Below are 18103 nucleotides of genomic sequence, written 5' to 3' on the forward strand. Positions count from 1 at the left end.
TTATTTCTTCCACCTTTGCCATCAGGTGTCTGCTGCGGAGCTGCGGCGTATCCGGGAGACGAGAGGGGCTGACACACGCACGCACACAGGACTGCCGTTCAGCTGCCTCCTGGGGTCTCCTCGGATTAGCAGATACCACAGACCCAGCTGCCATCTCTCCAACGTCCGGAACGCTCCGGGAGGACCCGGGAAGCGGACACCTCCAGCTTGGCCTTTCCACTCTTTCTGGCCGGCCGGCCAGCCATTCCCTACTCAGCCTTAGCAGGATCTCTCATCCTCAACTTGGCCTCTTGGATTTCCTCTCCCGGGGTCGTGACTAGTGGATATTCCTGCCTGCTGGGCGGCTCGATTGCCCTTTTGTCTTTTCTGCGTGACCCCGGGGAAGGCCCTCGTGCGGAGCGTCTCCAAGGACGCCGGGGCGGGAGGCGGAATTGCCCAGACATCCTTCAGCGAAGTGCATGTGTGTTTGCAAATCGTCCTCCGCTGTCGGCAGACGACGAAGACCGGCCCGGGCTGCGGAGGAGCAGCAGGCCGGTGGGGCAGGCCGCGTGAGTGAGCCTCGCCAGGAGCCCCGCAGCGCGGTCCCGCGCCCCCTAGGCTGCGCGTCAGCCCGGTGCGCCCCCGCGCGCCATGTCCGGTCGTCCAGCGCGCTCCGCTCCCGGCCCGCGGGGCTCCTGCGCCTTCTAGTTTCGGAGAGCCCACTTTGACCGAGGCCACCATTCCTACTGAGCCTCCTTCTTCTGTCTCCTACCGTCCCCACTGGAATTGGATTTGCAGAGGGGGTCGGTGGAACCGGATCACCCCTGTTCCACGCGCAACTGGCCCCTGCATCTTCACGATCTTCACCGCGGTTGGGAGCTCCAGGTCTTTTACCTCCAAGTTGATATTTGTGAGGCAGACGACGCGTGATCTCCTCCCCGCTGCTTTGGGGTCTCCCTGTAGCCTTGGCCGGGCCAACTGATCTTCGGGACCTAAAGTTGCCCAAGGAGCGCCTGCCTTGCAGGAGGAGGGTGAGGGGAGCTGAGAGGCGTGTATCTGTGTTAGCTTTACTGCCTTGAATATTACTGTTACTTCTATATTATCTTGTGCACGTTATCCGGACACTCTGGGTTGCTAGACTCGCGCCAGGCACTGGGCCTCAGGCACAGCGCAGTTCCAGCAGAGCAGCAAGCTAAAGAGAAAACCCCTGGCGCCGGCGAGCTAGGAGGCGGCGGGGGAAGATGCGCGGCGTGGGCTGGCAGACGCTGTCCCTGTCGCTGGGGTTAGTGCTGGCGATCCTGAACAAGGTGGCGCCGCAAGCGTGTCCGGCGCAGTGCTCCTGCTCCGGGAGCACAGTGGACTGTCACGGGCTGGCGCTGCGCAGTGTGCCCAGGAACATCCCCCGCAGCACTGAGAGACTGTGAGTATGGGCTCTTCCTCCCCCTTCCTCCCCACTATCGGGGTCGCGCAGCCCCTGCGTCGAGACTGGAGGGACTGAGCGGCACAGAGAACTGTGCCTGGGGCAGTCCTCACTAGCTTTCCCGAAGGCGCATCCTGGTCTTGAACTCTCTGGGAGGGCGCTGCCCGGGGAGGGGCCACTGCCCAAGGAGGGGCGGGCCCGCTGGCTGCTGCGCTTGGTCCCTTCCTACCGCTCGAGTCCCGCCACTCGCAGCCCTTTGCGGGCGAGTTCTGTGAGGCTGGGGAGACGGGGAGATGGGGGACGAATAGTTGCGGATGCCCGGGGCAAGGGAGACGCGACTTTGTTCCTCGGACTCTGCAAACGGAGTCACCTTGCGATTGGGAACTGTCGCGGGTCGGTTCAGGGCCGAGTCCCGGCTCTTGTTACCGCGGGGTGGCGCGAAGAAGGGGGTTTGACGCGGGAGGGGGGGTACTCAAAAGAGAGAAACCTCCGCTCCCCGGCTTTGTGTCGCCCTCCTGGGGACTGAGGCAGAGGAGACGGGGTTGTGGGGCGGCTGAGCCCGCCCAGGGGCGCTTCTACAGGCCGCGGAAGGAAGGATGCCCCAGGACGGCAGCAGCTTTCGCGGTGGCCGCGCGCATCCCCCCGCGACTCTTCCCCCGCCTTTCATTTCCCCTGGAAGGAGGCGGCGGCGGCGGCGAGCCCCAAGGACCTGTCCGGGGGGGGGAGGCTCCGGAGGCGGACCACGTCCCGTCGGCTAGGCGAAGTTAGGGCTGGTTCTCCAAGCGGAGCCGGCCAAGTCGGGTCTGACCAATTTGGTGACCCCGCGGCCCTCGGCTGCCCCCTTCGGCCCTTCCTGCTGAGCCCTAGTGCCCCCTTTCCACCTTTCTGGCAGTTTCTGCGTCCCTGCTCGTGGCGGCATCTCCCCTTCCTTCCTCTCTTCGCGGTCTGCTGCCCGCAGACATCCCCGCCTTCCTGTCTCTGTGAGCCTCTAATGAAGAAGTAATCTCAACGCGGGTGTTGACGGCCCACGCGCCGCTTGTGGGGCGCTTTCCGAGTTCAGGGAAGTGGAGCGTGGAGGCCGTTCTCTTTGTGAACGCAGAGGCCGCCGCCCCGCGCTTCCCGGGCGCACGGGGCGCGCTCCCCTCGCCACTGAGCTTGGGCCCGGCGGGGCGAGGGCGGCCGGGGCAGCGCTCTCAGGCTGCGCTCCCCGGGCCCCTGCGCCCCCAGGCTGTGATTGAGGGGGGCGGACGGCGGAAGGGACCCCTTGGACTCGCAGGTTTCCACCAGCGCGGCCCGCAGCGCGTCGAGTCGATCTTCTTATCCAACCCATTTTTCTCGCCCTCAGTTTAAAGGCCAGAGTTGAGCCATTCCTTCCCTTGCCAGTGGCTGCCCCATCCCGAGCCCCACTGGGCCGCCCGCTACTCCATCTCTGCCCTCCTTCCCTGGCCCGCAGCGCTGGGCAGGTTGAGTCCCTACCCAGGGTATCTTGTCAGAATGTGATCTCCCAAGTTTGTCTGGGATTGGGGGGCTGGCGGTGGCGGTTGGGACTCAGCTTATGGCAAGTAGCCCGGATAAAGAAAGACCCCAACCACTGTAGGAACAATTCGATGGTACTTTGCTCAGCAAGGAAAATGGGTTGGGGAGAAAGCAGTGCAGAACTCCGTTTTAGTCCTCGTCATTTCATGCTATTTAGAACAGTTTAAAGTTTAAGCACTAACATGTCTTATTCAACAGAAAGGGAATGGTTCGGGGAAAAAATAGCAATTGAGTTTTAAGGTCCTTGAAAAAAATGTATCCCTATGAGGGATCTATAAAGAAGTTTCAGAAAATAGTTTACTCAGTGCTGGCTTATAAAATTATGTCATTGACAACATAAACACATTAAATACACATGGTGTTTTAAAGTCAAGGTAAGGTTTACTTCCGTGAAGAACATTCAAACCGCAGCAAAGCCTGGTTTTATTTGAAATGATTGGAACCAGGGCAAGTTTAGATCTTGACCTAAGATGCCAGAAAAGGGGTTTGTGACTCTTGAGGGAAACGTGGTGCTGAAATCTGAACAAAAATGTCAGGGCCTGAATACTATTTCCACTATTGCCCTTGCTAGTAGTTTTCACTTTACAGTCACAGCGGGTGTCCCTGAGCTGCAAATGAAGAGTTTCGTTTTCATACAAACATAGAATTGTTGGAAGGTAAATGCTTATAAATGCGAGTCTTTGAAGTGCAGTTCTTTTGATGGCACTCTAACTTTACTCTTTGCCTTAGGAAGTTTAGCCATGGTGCCACCTAAGGATAGGGTTCTGAATTTTTAAAATTTCTTCCTGAATAGTATTGGAAAAGTGTTCCTTTAACTTCCTGAAGGTAACTTTTTGGGAATGTTACTAACAATAATAGTAAATAGCAGAATACCTGTGAAATTAATATACACCTCCTTGTAAAAGCAAAAATTGAAAGCATCCCATATACACACAAAAGAGAATGTCTCTTGATAACAGAACCACTTCATTTTCTTGTCATATGACAGCAAGCATGGACTCTGTAAACTTAATCATTTTAAAAATTTTCTTTCAAAGATGACTTCCATTTCTTTCTCTTTTACTTTGCAAACTACTTTAGTAATTGGAACTGATCTTTTATCTCAAAGCTCTTATTTAGTTTATATTTGTCTTTGTTTAACTAGATAGTGGTAGAAATTAAACAGAACTTTCATTTTCTTACTTGTTTTCTCTTAGGGATTTGAATGGAAATAACATCACACGGATTACTAAGACAGATTTTGCTGGTCTTCGACACCTAAGAGTTCTGTAAGTATGTTCTTCTGTGTTTTGGAGAATTCTCTTTTGTTTTTTAAGGTTGTGTGTTTTGAATTGTTACTGATCTCAGTTTTAATAACTGTCTCAATGACAGAAACATAAAATTTTAAAAGGCCTTGGTTTTGTTTCTTTTTTTTTGTTTATCAGTGTACTTCAAATTTTAATAAAAATGTAGGCCTTTATTTTAAGGCTGGATGCAAGCCATAGAAACAGTATAATAGAAATGACTTCAGATGTTTGCTATACCATACCGTAAGTGCCTTATGCATATAAAAATGTAGAATAGTTGCTTTTACAATATGAATGAGTAATGTGAGACATTTGATATACTTTTAGGATTTGAGATTAACTGTAAAGACTTTAGGTGGGCCTGCATTTTATTATTGCTAATATAGAAATGTTCAGACTTTTCTAGCAAGCAACATGTACCTATATTTTGTAACATTAAAATCAAACAATCCAGGTTTTCACAGAGTTTTTAGTGGGAAATGTTTCCCTATAAAAATATGTTGGTCATATTTTGAATCGTTTCTTGTAGTTTATATCTTTGCAGCTCTTATAAAATTGTTGCAGTATGATTACTTTTTTAATTAGTGTGTTAAGTTAGTTGTGAATAAACAATCATTTGAGATTCAGTGTAGTGTAAAATTGTTTCTACCTATAGATTTATAAATCTTTACATTGCAGTGCACATATGCTTTTGATCATTGCGTGTTCATAGTTCATTTTTGAAAAACACATTTTTGGCCTTTATGAATTCTTCCAATTTCTGACATATATCCATCAGTGTATTGAAGAATGTGTATGATGAATTATTGTATGTTGTTTGACAGTTAAGAACTCACTTGAAAAACAGCCATCAAAGTTGTAGTGTCATGGTTTACTTTTCGGGATATACTATAGTTTAAGGTTCAGGATTCTGACGAAATTTTGTGAGAAACTGAATTAGTATTTTTTATGAAAGTTTCGTGATGAGGATGCTATTTTCCTTTCCTGATTTTTCTCAGATATAACATTGTTAGATTTGATATAGAATCTCAAACCAGAGCAGTATTTAACTTCATAAAGGGACAAGTTTTCAGTTGCTGAATTGACACTTTTTCAGGTGGTGAGTGGTAACATTAAGACTTCTGTTATACTTTGCATTTCAGTCAGCTTATGGAGAATAAGATTAGCACCATTGAAAGAGGAGCATTCCAGGATCTTAAAGAACTGGAGAGACTGTAAGTATTTTCAGTTCCAAACTTATGACGACATAACAATATTTTTAAAAATACTTGCATTTCAAGGATCATGTCTTCAATTTCATGTCTTAGTCTTTGTAAGTTTACAGAAACAAGAAGTTGATAAAGTGATTTTCAAACTAATTTACAATAAGAAATAATGGAATTTTTGCATAAATAGTACTAACTTGTACAAGTTCAAAAATACAGACTTACTTTCCTGAGACATTTACTTCCTTGGTAACCATTGCTTTGATACTTAGAGATGTACAGTTTTTCTTACTTTTCATCTAGTTTGTTTTATTTGTTTATGTAGGAAGGAAGGTGGTAATTTTATTTGCATTTATGGTGCATTATGGAAAAGAAGAGTTTTGTTGATAGTTATTTTAGTTCCCATGCTATTGCTATGTGTGTCATTAGTGACATTTTAGGAAATATTTAAAGTTCTTAGTGATAAAGATTTGCTTTCTGATATTTAACACTTGTGGTGAATATTGTTAATAACTGCTATTCACAGTTTTATTTCATTATTTTATAGTAGCTTTCTAAATATTTTTTTTTTGCTGGAAAAAGAATTTAGTAGAAATGGAAGTAAGAGTTATGTTATCAAAGCACATCATTTAACATTGATTGTTTTTTCCAAGAGGATCAAATGTGGACTTCAGGATTTAAAATACATTTTTATTTTTTCAGACACAAAATTTTATGGATTGTTATATATTACTGGAGGACCATTATTATTTTATGCCTATAGTGTATATATACAAAAGACAAAAACCTCTGCTGAAATAATTAGATAAAATACAGTTTGTCATTTGAAATATGAATTACATATCTGCATATGTCTTGATAATTCAAGTTTAGTAGCTTTGCATTTCCTAGGGCAAATATCAGCTCTCTTAAAAGTAGTAACAATTATTTTAATGTTTCCATGCCTGCTTTAAGAGGCACTTTAGGTAAAAATAAAGATTTTATTTAAAATAAAATTTATTTATTTAAATAAATTTATTTATTTAAAATAGTGAAATATGAAGTTCGTTTAGGGCATAGAACGTACTCAGATTCACTGGGCCCAAGGGCAAAAGTTAATTCTGTGTAACTGTAAATATAAAAGTGGCTTGTCGATTTCTAAGGTATTTGTAAATATAGGCTACATTTTTATAACCTAAAGTAAAATTAAACAGAGATATCTAATTTATTTTGCTATAAAATTTTGTTCATGAATAATATTACAATATAGGGATATAATTGTGGAATTCAAAATAAATTTAAAACCACTACTTAGAGCTAGTTTTGGGGAGGAAATAAAAATAAGTTAAATATTTGGTTAAGTTTATAACAAAGTTTATAAGTTCATAAGCTGTTTCTTAATATATAAAAATACTCTGAAAGTATTTATTCTTTGATCTCTTTTATGAATAGCTAATTTCTAGTGAGAACTTGGCAAAAGTATTTTTAATTCATCCATTAAAAACTAAGCATTAGTATAATTTAAATGTTTAGTAAGATGAATAGATAATTTAAAATTATCATTTAAACATTAACAGTTTTTTCATGAATAACTTTTATTTATTCATATATATGTGTTTAGTAGTCACATATATACATTTTTCCATGTGAGAGAGAGAGATATATATATGTATGTATATGTATATTTTTTCTTAAACAACTTTGATATCATTGAAGGATTCTCAGTGGCTTTCATGAAGTCTGTATTTTGTTTATATTGTAGTTTTAAATATTTTCAGAAACACTGGAACAAAACAAACTTTCTCATTATTTTTCAAGCCACTTTGGAGTATCATTTGAACTTTCTTCTTGAATAAATTAACTTTTCCTAAAAATTATTAACCAGATACCTTATGACCTGAAATTCGATTAAAGTTGTAAGTAGGTACTATTTTTTGACTTTTACTTCCCCGGGAATGTCACTTCATCTCAGAACAATTTTCTATTCTACGGAGATGCAGTCAGATGTTTCAGAGTGGGAGGAGGATTTGTAATTTTGAATGAAAACTAATATATATGCAGGACTTCTTTAAATCAGCCCAGCTGTTGGCCAAGAGCAAATATTTCATATTTGTGAGGAAAAGCTGAGAAAATTCCTTTTGTTTACAACTGCCAAGTCCATCTGATGGAAGCACATTGTTATCTGACAGCCAATTCATCTCCTTGGGACTCTGGAATTCAAAACCATTTCTTAGGAACATTGTGGATACACTTTTCAAATATTTATTTCTTTAAATACATTAAATGGCAAGCAGTTTTGCTAAAGAATGCATTCAGGTTTTTGTGGAACAAACTATTTAAATTTTTTTCAGTATATTAATTAAAAAATAAAAATTAAAAAAGCTACCCAGAGAGCTCTATAACCAAATTACTGTGGCCTTATAATAATATTATGGTATATATTCTTATTGTAGTAGGTGATGTCATTAACATCACACAAATTGCCTTTTTTTCCCCAAAAAGTTGCAAGAGACAATGTAATAAACAGGAAGTAATCTGTGAATTAACTTTTAAATAATTATATCTTGTGTGAGTTTATATGTTTTTTAGCAACTTAAATGTGAGTTTTAAATTCAAACTCCAAATTATGTAAAGGTGTATAAATGCAGGTTTATCTTGTGAACGCCATTTATACTGTATATATATATAATATATAATATAGCAAGTTAATTTTCTTGCTATATTATATATTATATATATACCGTATATATATATAATATAGCAAGTTAATGTTTCTTAAAAACATTAACTTTATTCATATGCAATTTATGGTTCTAAGTTATTTTTTCATGTTAAAATGATAAAATCAGAACAATTCCAAATATTTTGTATTTCAAAATTATGTTTTTTTTCTTTTTATTCTATGTTGATAGAGTTTTAACTTGATCAGAAAGAAGACATCTGAGAACAGAAGATATGAGCTGTGCCTTTTAGAAATCCAACTTTTAATCTCTAAGAAACAGGGTCATGTGATTAGGTTGGATTTAATTTTAGTATAGGATGAGAAAATCATTGTTGGTAAATCAAAGCATTATAGCTACAAAAGAAACACATTTTTTCCACTTCAAAGAATTTGATGAAATACAAGGTTATCAGTCAAAATGTCAAGAAGTAGATGGGTATTGAAATCCTCCCTCCCTTCCTCCCTTTTCTGTCTCACTGCATCCTTTCCCCTCACTTCCTTCTTTGTATTGTATAGAGAACAACAGCAGATGATATGATGATCAGAATGTGGTTATGAATCATTGTAAAAGGAATAAGTTTTAATCACGCCTACACAGTATGAGCACACATACTTCCTGTTTTGACAGTTTCCTACTCTACACCCTGACCTAACATGTGCACTGGTGGATTCCCGTGGATGCTCTGTGTTACCAGTAGTACCTGCTTATCTGGGATGAGAATGAAGCCTTGAGAATGTGCCTCATGTAGATTGTATTAACAGGTCTCATATTGTTTAATCAAATGTTCAAATGAAATCTAATATAGTTAAGTGACTAGACAGTCAATGGAAATTGATTAAGGAAAAACAAACTACAAATAAGCTACAGTAAAGAAACATTTAAGAATTATACTTCTTTATATTTCACGGAAGATGCCTTTGTATACTTGCAATAAAGTCTCCATGCAAAATTATTAATTCAAGGTAGTTCTTGGTTAGTGTATAATGTGTTAGAAGGCTAAAAAAATCACATTGGGACCCCTGACTTTTCTATGCTGGTATAAAGTTATGTTGTTCACTTATGTCTTATGGGATTATGCTGCAGTCATTAAAGTTCTATTTTAGGACCACTTCAGTATTTCACTACTGCAAATCATCTGCTTTTGTAAGTTCCTGGATAATACAAATGCAAGAGTATGAGAAAGGTTTTGAAATTTTTTAAAGGTTGTCCAAAAAAAATTAGGGTATTTTGTCCGAAATGCAACGAAACACTCAATGCAAAATAAATGTGTATACGCCTAGGTTACATTAATGAGAATCAATAGCATACCATTGAAAACCTTGGATATTAGATATTTCATTAACTTCACAGTCATACTCTTGCAATAAGGAAATTGCAGAAGTGATAAAGGCAAAGGCTTGGACTGCACTTTTTTTTCCTACCAATAAGTTGTAAAGGCGTTCCTATAAGACAATATTGCTTTAAACATTCCAAGTTTTGGTATCTTTGGATTTGAGATTACCTTTTTTCTACTAACTTTGTCATTTGATACTCATTTTTGCTTGAAAAAAAAAAGAGTCCGGAAAATATTATTATAATGAAGCCATGCAAAGCCTGTTCACTTAGCTATTTTAAAGTTTCTATCAAGTAAATACAAAGAAAATACTCATTTTAATTTAGAAATGTCTTTACAATAGAGCCTAAATTTGACTAAACACTATCCTCTCCTTAAAGGATATCTAAAAGGCACATGTATTTTTTGAAGGTGATGCTGAGTTATTTCTCCCTGGGTGTGCATACTATGCATAGGCGTGAGACAGCCAATGTGAGGCTGAGGAACTACGGCACTCTAGAATTTTTGTTGTAAGTCGCTATACATGAGTTCAGGTAGAGAATATGTTGTGGAACAGGTCTGAAGGAAGGCTCCCCTTATCCCCTGTTCATCAAGGTGGAGAATCCCTCTTCTGACACATCCTACAAGTTTATAGGCAACACATAACGTCCTTTTTCTTGAAGTAAGGGCAAACTAACAGTGCTGATCTCCTTGGAAAAGAATGCAAACTCATCTTAAAAGAATTGTTCTCTGGCACCTTTATACCCAAGTTTAAAATCACGGCAGTTATTTTCTTGGGAAAGGCTCTTTAAAGAACATCTCAAACTCAGCAAAGAGGCTAAGTATGTACATTGTATGAGATAAATCATGCACCTAGATGTTCAAGAGTGTATCACTATCTGTGATAGCCAAATATCAAATTATTTTCACCTGTTTGTAAGCAATATTGAACGGTTTTAAATTACATTTACCGACTATGGTCTTAGAAGGCTTTAATGCCAGTACACTATTAGAAGTTTTGCAGAACATTCAATCTGTCTGAGAGGGTTTCTCATGCAGCGTTTTTTTTTTTTTTTTTTTTTTATGGGCCTTGAAGTTGAACGGTGGTGAAGGCCTGTTTGCTCTTTGTGGACCGTTTTATAAATTCTGAAACAGCAAGGCTATTTATTTTTCCCACATCTGTTTTGGGCTCATCCTTTGTGATAGTGTTTGCTGGATGCTGTGTCCTTTATACCTCCCCTGAAATGAGTAGTTTAGTTTGCACTGTTACAATGTATTTGTGGAAGCGACGAATGTCAAATATTTTACATTGAACTCTGTCTTTCATTCCTGTTGGATACCTTTCTGCCTGAATTATGCCTTCTAGACTGAATTTCACTTTACATGGAAGGAGAGACTTTTCTGTATGGACTTTGTATATATTGCTCTTATCTGTTTTCAAAGCAATTTATATCTGCTGGACTGGGAGGAATATTGGTGAAAACACTTTCAGAATGAAAGTTTGGTAACGATAGCACTGATTTGGTTTTAATGCAATTGGAATCTTGCTTTAAGATAACATTAACAAAAATTTGTTTGATTGTCATCTTGGCAGTGTCTGTCCGCCCTGGATGCAGGTGGGGCTTCATCTCTCTGCTGCTGCCCCGCTCAGTGTAGATAACCTAGACTCCCCTCGGTGTAGGCACCTTGTAATTTTATATGCTATTGCCTGGTGTCCTATGAATATTGGCAGACACTCATTGGTTGTACTGTTGATTATGCTTTCTAAACAGATACAAACTCTTCTACCTGCTTTTAAAACATTAGATAGGAGTGGCATCAAAAAACCCTTGGTTTCAATTCCACTGTGAGATCTTGATCAAATTGCTTCATCTTTTAAAACTGCAGGTTTATCATCATTAAAACAGAAACAATGATCATATCTCATAGTATTGGTACACGATTTTAGTAAGATAATGCACAGAGTTTCACAAAATGCTTGACACAGAGTTAGCACGTAAGGAACTATTATTATTATACATTTCAGCATCTCCTCTCCTGTTTTTCAGAAGCTGAGTTTCAGAATTATTTTATCTTAGTGAGCTAATAAAATGTGTCTATAATAAATCTGACTTTTAAATATCCATATTTACTATCATTTTCCTTCTCATTTTCTTATAGCATATAATCAATAGATGAGATGTGAAGAAAGTACAAAACCTTCTCCAAATTTTTTTCAGAGTATTTATCAAAATCTCTGAATGTATAGAGAATATCAAGAAGTAAGGGGAATGAATAGGAAGCAACATTTTTATTAATAAGTTTTTATTTCCCTACCACAGAATATAAAGGGTGAAAATACTGATATCACTGCTGAAAATATAAACTTTATCTAATACTAGCTAAATGTTAAAAATCTTTGCTTTAAAAATGTTAGCATTAAAGGCAAATGGAAATTTACCTGATAAGAAGGCATTTATGTTTGAGAAATAGAAGATTGTAAAAGATAGACTTTTTAAGGCAGCATTTATCAAATACTTGTTACAGATCAGGCGCATTGTAAATACCCTACATTTACAATGACAGGTAAATCTGAGACTTGCATTTTTTACTAGCTTTGGTAAAATCGTTTTCATTTTAAATTTTGGATTGGGGTGAACGTTGAAAATGTTAGTTGAATTGAGGTGAAAGTTGAAACAATAAGAGACCTCCAACCTCTAGTAATGGACAAGTCACAGGAGCAGCTGGCAGATAATAATTTGAAACAGTGCTTGTCAGTAATGCTTATGCTGCCCTTCAAGTTGAGGTTGTTAAGAACCTGCATTTCAGAGGCCAGTGATCTTTAGTGTGACCCAGAAAGATCATTCACCCTACTGAAGGCCACACTGAAAAAATAGCCCATAACACAGAGGAAACAGTTGCTGAGATCTTTCTTATCTTTACCCTAAAAAAATGTGTCTCAGAGACACACATTACACACCTTTCTGAAACCATGAATTTCTATCCAGCGAATTTTCAGTCAGTCTCCTGAGATCTTGTGGGCAGATTCCATCTAGCTGGTGATGACACAGGAGCTGAATATCACTGAATCTCTTATCTGTCCTTTGACACAATAGAGTATCCTTGCTGGGAACAATTGGTAATTGGCCCACCTGGTATGCTTAATGCAGCAAATTCATGTTGGTTCCCATAAATCCTCTTCTGAGATGCCCTTAATTCACTACATGCTGTTTATCTGTTCTTGGACTATCAGATTTTAACTTCTTTAACACATTTACATTAGAGTTATTATTATGACATGCTCATCTTCAAGCTACTAAGAAGTATTCTGTGGTATTAGAAGAAGCTAGGTTACTTTTTCTCGAGATGTGTTTATAAATTGTTGTGCACCTTGATAGTCTAACTTAATTCTGTATTTTAAAAACTCCTCTTTAGTTTAAAAACTTAATTTCTGGTCATTGTATTAGAAATTCTGCTTAATTTTTTTTTTCCTTTATTGGATATTTTGGAAGAGTTTCACTTTTTATTTTAATGTTTGTATTTCCATTTATTCTTAGTTCTAATGGAAGGGGAAATAGAACAGAAAGCAAAAGTGTATTGATACTCTTTTAAAGAAAAAAAGTGGAATCATACTATTTTTCTATGCATGTTACCATGTCACCTATTATCTGCCTTTTTTTGTATACTGCTGTGTCTATACACATGGTAGGCTTAGACACATTAAGATCATTCATAATAATTTTCATGAAATAGTGATAAATTACTTGAATTCTGAGAAAAATATTTTATACATCTTTTTGTTTTGCTCTCAACTTTAGGTATTTTAAATAGATCATTAAAATAGTGAACTGCCTATACAGCCAGTTTCTTTTTTTTTTTTAAACTTGGTGTTTTATTTTTAGGTGATTCATTCATAGATATTTAGGAAGTGGGCTATGTAAAACTACATTTTCCCCAAAAAAGATTGGTAAAAAGGAAAGTTGAGGATTACATTATTTTGAATTATTTTGAGGAATGTTTAGACTGTGTCTCTTTGAAAGGAGTGATTCAGAGGGTATGTTCTGGAGTCAGCCCACCTGAATTCAGGTTCTAGCTCTACTTTCTATGAGCTGTGTGCCTTCATCCAAAACAGCAGTGACAGTAGCACCTACTAATGGGGTAGAATGAATGTGATAATTCATGTAAACTTCTCAGAACAGCGGCTATCACCTAGTAAGCTTAATATATGTTAGCTATTACTTTGGGAATGAATTAAGAACCACTAAGAATTTGAAAAAAAATTGAGAAAAGACACTGCTTGCACCGTATCTGAATTATCTACTTTCTTACAATATCCGAAATGATACCAACCTAGACCCATTAACAAGAAATCTAGTAGCAGCCCTCAGTCACCTGTATATATGAATTTGTTTCACCATATTGAATTTCTTCCAATTTCTAGATGATGTTGAGAATGGCATGGCTGGGGTAGGTTGAAGGAAGGGAAAGGAGGCAATTGCTGTAGAGAGCACATGAAAGTAGGTTTGGTGGCAGGTCTTAGGTTACCTGGAGGGTGGCATAAAACCTAAGGCGGGTACCTTAGGGAGCATGCCTGGAGAAAGTTACCTGAACATAAAATGCACATGCTAGGATTTTGCTGAACTATATCAAAATGCAAAGAGCAGTTTTTCCTAAGGACCTAATAAGTGCCCGGGAAGAAGGAAGGAAATACACAGATATGGCCTTTACACTTGAAGAGCTTACAGTGTAGTGGGAATCAGACCAGTATGTGAATAAATATAATATAGTGTGAGGGACTCTTATTTATCTAATACTATGGGCATATGGAGACACAGGCAAGGGAGGAATCAACTTTAGGAGAATCAGGGGAATTACACAGAGGATTTAAGAAAAGACCATTTGGAGAAAAGGGAAAGCTCCGTACAAAGAGTTGCCTCTGCAGGGGCTGGGGACCTGAAGGAGCATGCTTGTTTTGGCTGGAGAATCATGGACGATGTTTGTTAGTCCAGTGGTTTGGATCAGATTATGAAAGCACATCTCTGTCATTTCAAAAATTGCAATTGCCTCTTCGGACAATGGGGAGTCTTCCCTAGACAAATTCTCATTAGCCCTGTTGTGAATACTTGCAATCTATTTTTTCAGACACAATAGAACAAGGTCATCATTAAGTTATATTTTATTGAAAATGTTTAATAGTAACCTCTGGAAGTACTCTTTCCTCAGAACCATGCCTGGCAAAGAAAAAAAAAATAAAAACTTTTGGTTTCACTTTACATTAACCTTGTTAAGTGCTTTATTCATCAAAATTAGTGTAGGTGAAAAGTAAGTCCACCCTCTCACTACTGATTTTATTATTTTCCCTCTGATTGTCTCAGCATACATTTTTATGAGCATACATTTTATTAAGTGCTGAGAGTATTTCTATAGATGACCAACTTAATAATATGAGTTATGTAGCAAAAGATGGTAAGCATAGCTATCATTGCCTCATGGCATTTTAGAGTTGGAAGAAGTTCTGAAGTTCACCTTGTCCAACTTTTCACTTAATGCAGAATTTCTTTTTATTACATCTGTTGCAGGGAAAAAAATGCATAGCCTCTGCTTGAATATATGTGGAGTAAGGAGTTGAGAGCTTCCTAAAGCCGATCATCCCATTTCTTAATATCTTTTATACTTAGAAAGGTCTTCCTTATGATCTACTTTCTTGAGTTATAATTACTAGTGCTATTCCTGCCCTCTAGAGACTAAATACCTGTAATTCTGCTCCCATCTGATGACCGTTTAAATATGTCATCATATTTAAAACAGGGCAAGATTGATATGCCCTCTTTTCCTGCCACCTTAACATTTATCTTTACCACAAGAAACACCTCAAGTTTCTTCAGTGTGATGTTAGTTTCTGGACGTCCTTACTCTCCTCTAGAGCTATAGCAGCTTATAAATCATTTAAGTGTGCATTTTACATCAGCTTGTCATCGTTTTATTTAAATTTGGGAAATGTAGAGAGGATAGATATTTATTTTTACTGAAATGTTAAATTGTACACTTAAAATGAATGAGATTGGGATATGAGTACACGAGGGCTAGATTTTGCCACTCTTTAGTTAGTGTGCATAGTCCAAAAGAGCTTAGTTATGTAATACCGGGGCTTAAATTGAGTTAGAGTTGCAATCAAATTCTTTTCTAAAATATTTAAAACATCCCAATATCAGTTAAACATTAAGAAAACATTACTTAAACATTTTTGCCCTCATTGTTAGTTATAACTCAGCCTTATTCAGTTAAGAGTCAAGAACTGTGGATTGAGGTTTTCTTGTGATTTTGCCTAGAGGTAGAAACCATGCTGACACTTTCTTATACATTTTTCTGAAACTAAATGAAAAGCTAAAAAAAATGAAATTTCCACCTCCCTTCAGTACCTTGGCTGAAAATTTAGGTCATTTGGGATAGCGTATGAATTATTTTAGGGCACCATTTAAAATGGTATTTCTGCTGTATGTTGAACTTACCTAACCTAGACACCAGAGTCTGAGTCCAGAAATCCTGTTTCATTGCATCTGTGCTGGTTGACTGATGTTGCAGGGGATGTGAATTTAGAGTTTAGGCCCCAGTAATCATCATCTGAGTAAGCACAATGGAAAATTGCTTTAAAGAGTCATGTAACAAAAGGTGTAACCAACTTCTGATTTTCAATGCTTGAATTCTCTTGAATGTCGTTTTATTCTTTCCTGAAATACAGGATGAGGCATGACACTACCCAATCACAGTCTCATTGTTGGGTACTTTCTATGTAACATACGCTTTGTTTTTGTTTTTCTCAAAAGGCGTTTAAACAGAAATCACCTTCAGCTGTTTCCTGAGTTGCTGTTTCTTGGGACTTCGAAGCTATACAGACTGTAAGTAGACAGAAATAGTTATTGTTGCTTTGGGTAGTGCCTCGTGTTTTATTAAATGTATTTTGGATCTGTTTCCTTGTGCTTTCCTGGAATCTATTCACCTATTCACCCGTAGATTAATGGATTAAAAGTTTGCCTTTCTTTCTTTTCTCTCTCTTTTTTTTCTTTCTTTTTTTTTTTTGGAAATTTATGATTTGTTTTCCATTGGTTCCAGTTCTTTTATTTGGTTAGCATTTACTGATTCGTGTATATGTTATTGTAATTGTATTATTCTTTTTTGGTCCTGATGGGGAGATTTACCTAACTTCTTTATGGAAACTTAAGTTCTGAAGGGAAAGATTGCCACTGCACTTCCTCTTCAGAGGAAGTTGGCAGTGTTTTCTTGTAAAGTTGGGGTTTATAATGTCAGCTTTCTTGATATTGTTTCTGTATTCACATAGTGTTTATTAGTCTGGAAATATTATTATAAGGTATTTAAAGAGGACTGTAAACTTCCTCTTAAATGTTCCTTTGAAAGCCAGAATTCCAAACTGTGCAACATGAACGACTGTAAGGGTTTCATATCAAATACGTCATTGACTGTTAACAGAAGTACTTCTTTGGAAGGAGCGTAATGTGAGTTTTAGGCAGAATCGGTTTTTCTTCTCTGGAATGCTTGTTCACTGACCTAATGTGCATAGTGAAAATATACTTTTGAAGGCTTTTAAAATTAGATTTTCAGCCATATGAATGATTTTGTGCAGATGGGAGATAAGCTACAAAGTGTTGGAAAAATAAATAACAATGACTATTGATGTTTGTGGATGTTGTGAAAAATCGTTGGGATATGTAGAATAAATTGCTCAGCCTGGCTCCCACCTGGATGGTGGGGAAAGTCCCACATGGTCATGCTTGTGGGGTAAGTGAAGAGATTGCTTTTTCTGAACTTGACTTTGTAGCCACAGCTTCGTGGTAGCCTACTAGTTCAATATTGTTATGAATTCCAGAAGTAGGAAGGCCCTCTTCCCACAGCCCTCCCCCAACATTGTATCTCAGTTAGGATCTGTGTTAGGTCCTCCTGACACCTTAGCTGACTATATAGAGAATTTTCCCAGCAGGCGAAGGTGGGGCCAGCTACATACCAGGTCTTCTCTCTCGAGTCTGACTTTCCTGATTCTGTTCCTCTAAGGATAGCCAAAGTCACCTAGCAGTATTTCTCCTCTGCGTTGTGTTCCCTGCTGGTTAATTGGCCCAATTTAAGTAAATTTAAAAGAATCAAATAAAGAAACCTTGAGACCGCCTTTTTAACAAGAATTCTCTAAGGACTATTTTTACCAAGGAAACTAGATGTAGGCTGTTATGAAAATTATATGTATGAATATAAATTGATACTTGTATTTAATTATTTGTGCTTAGTTTGCAAGAAGGGCTACAGAGGTGGTTTTAATAGATTCTACTTTCTGCTTTAACTTTTTTTTGATTGAGGGAATTTTGAAGAATTGATTTCAAAGCTAGTATACATTGAGTGCTATTAAATTCCTACTTTGCTAACAATGTGCATATAAAAACAATCCACGTTGTCTAGAAAATTGTCTGTTTCCTATGTAGCTGTGAAAATATAATTTAAATGGAATGACTGTTATAGCTAGAATTAAAATTATTAAGCTGAAGAGAGGAAAATATAGGAAGTAACTTTAATACTGTCTCTGAGAAACTAGAATGTTTGATTTTTAGTCTGGAAGTACTTGGATTAATTTTCTTAGAGGGATTCAGGTGGTATAATCTAGTACAGAATCACTTATCAGCAAA

General features: G+C 38.4%; 1 protein-coding gene across 2 annotated transcripts in view; it reads left to right on the forward strand.

The window, feature by feature from the left end:
* The first annotated feature begins 301 nt into the window (after positions 1–301).
* Positions 302–18103, forward strand: part of SLIT2 (slit guidance ligand 2) — a 377012-nt gene continuing 359210 nt past the window's right edge. For both annotated transcript variants that reach the window (XM_082611084.1, XM_082611085.1), the window contains exons 1-4: positions 302–1399; positions 4132–4203; positions 5364–5435; positions 16244–16315. In XM_082611084.1, coding sequence (XP_082467210.1) covers positions 1221–1399; positions 4132–4203; positions 5364–5435; positions 16244–16315 — 395 coding nt within the window. In that variant the 5' untranslated portion in view covers positions 302–1220. The remainder of the gene's footprint in view (positions 1400–4131; positions 4204–5363; positions 5436–16243; positions 16316–18103) is intronic.

Source organism: Mesoplodon mirus (genome assembly GCF_964341445.2).
Source record: "Mesoplodon mirus genome assembly, chromosome: 2".
Classification (NCBI taxonomy): Eukaryota; Metazoa; Chordata; class Mammalia; order Artiodactyla; family Ziphiidae; genus Mesoplodon; species Mesoplodon mirus.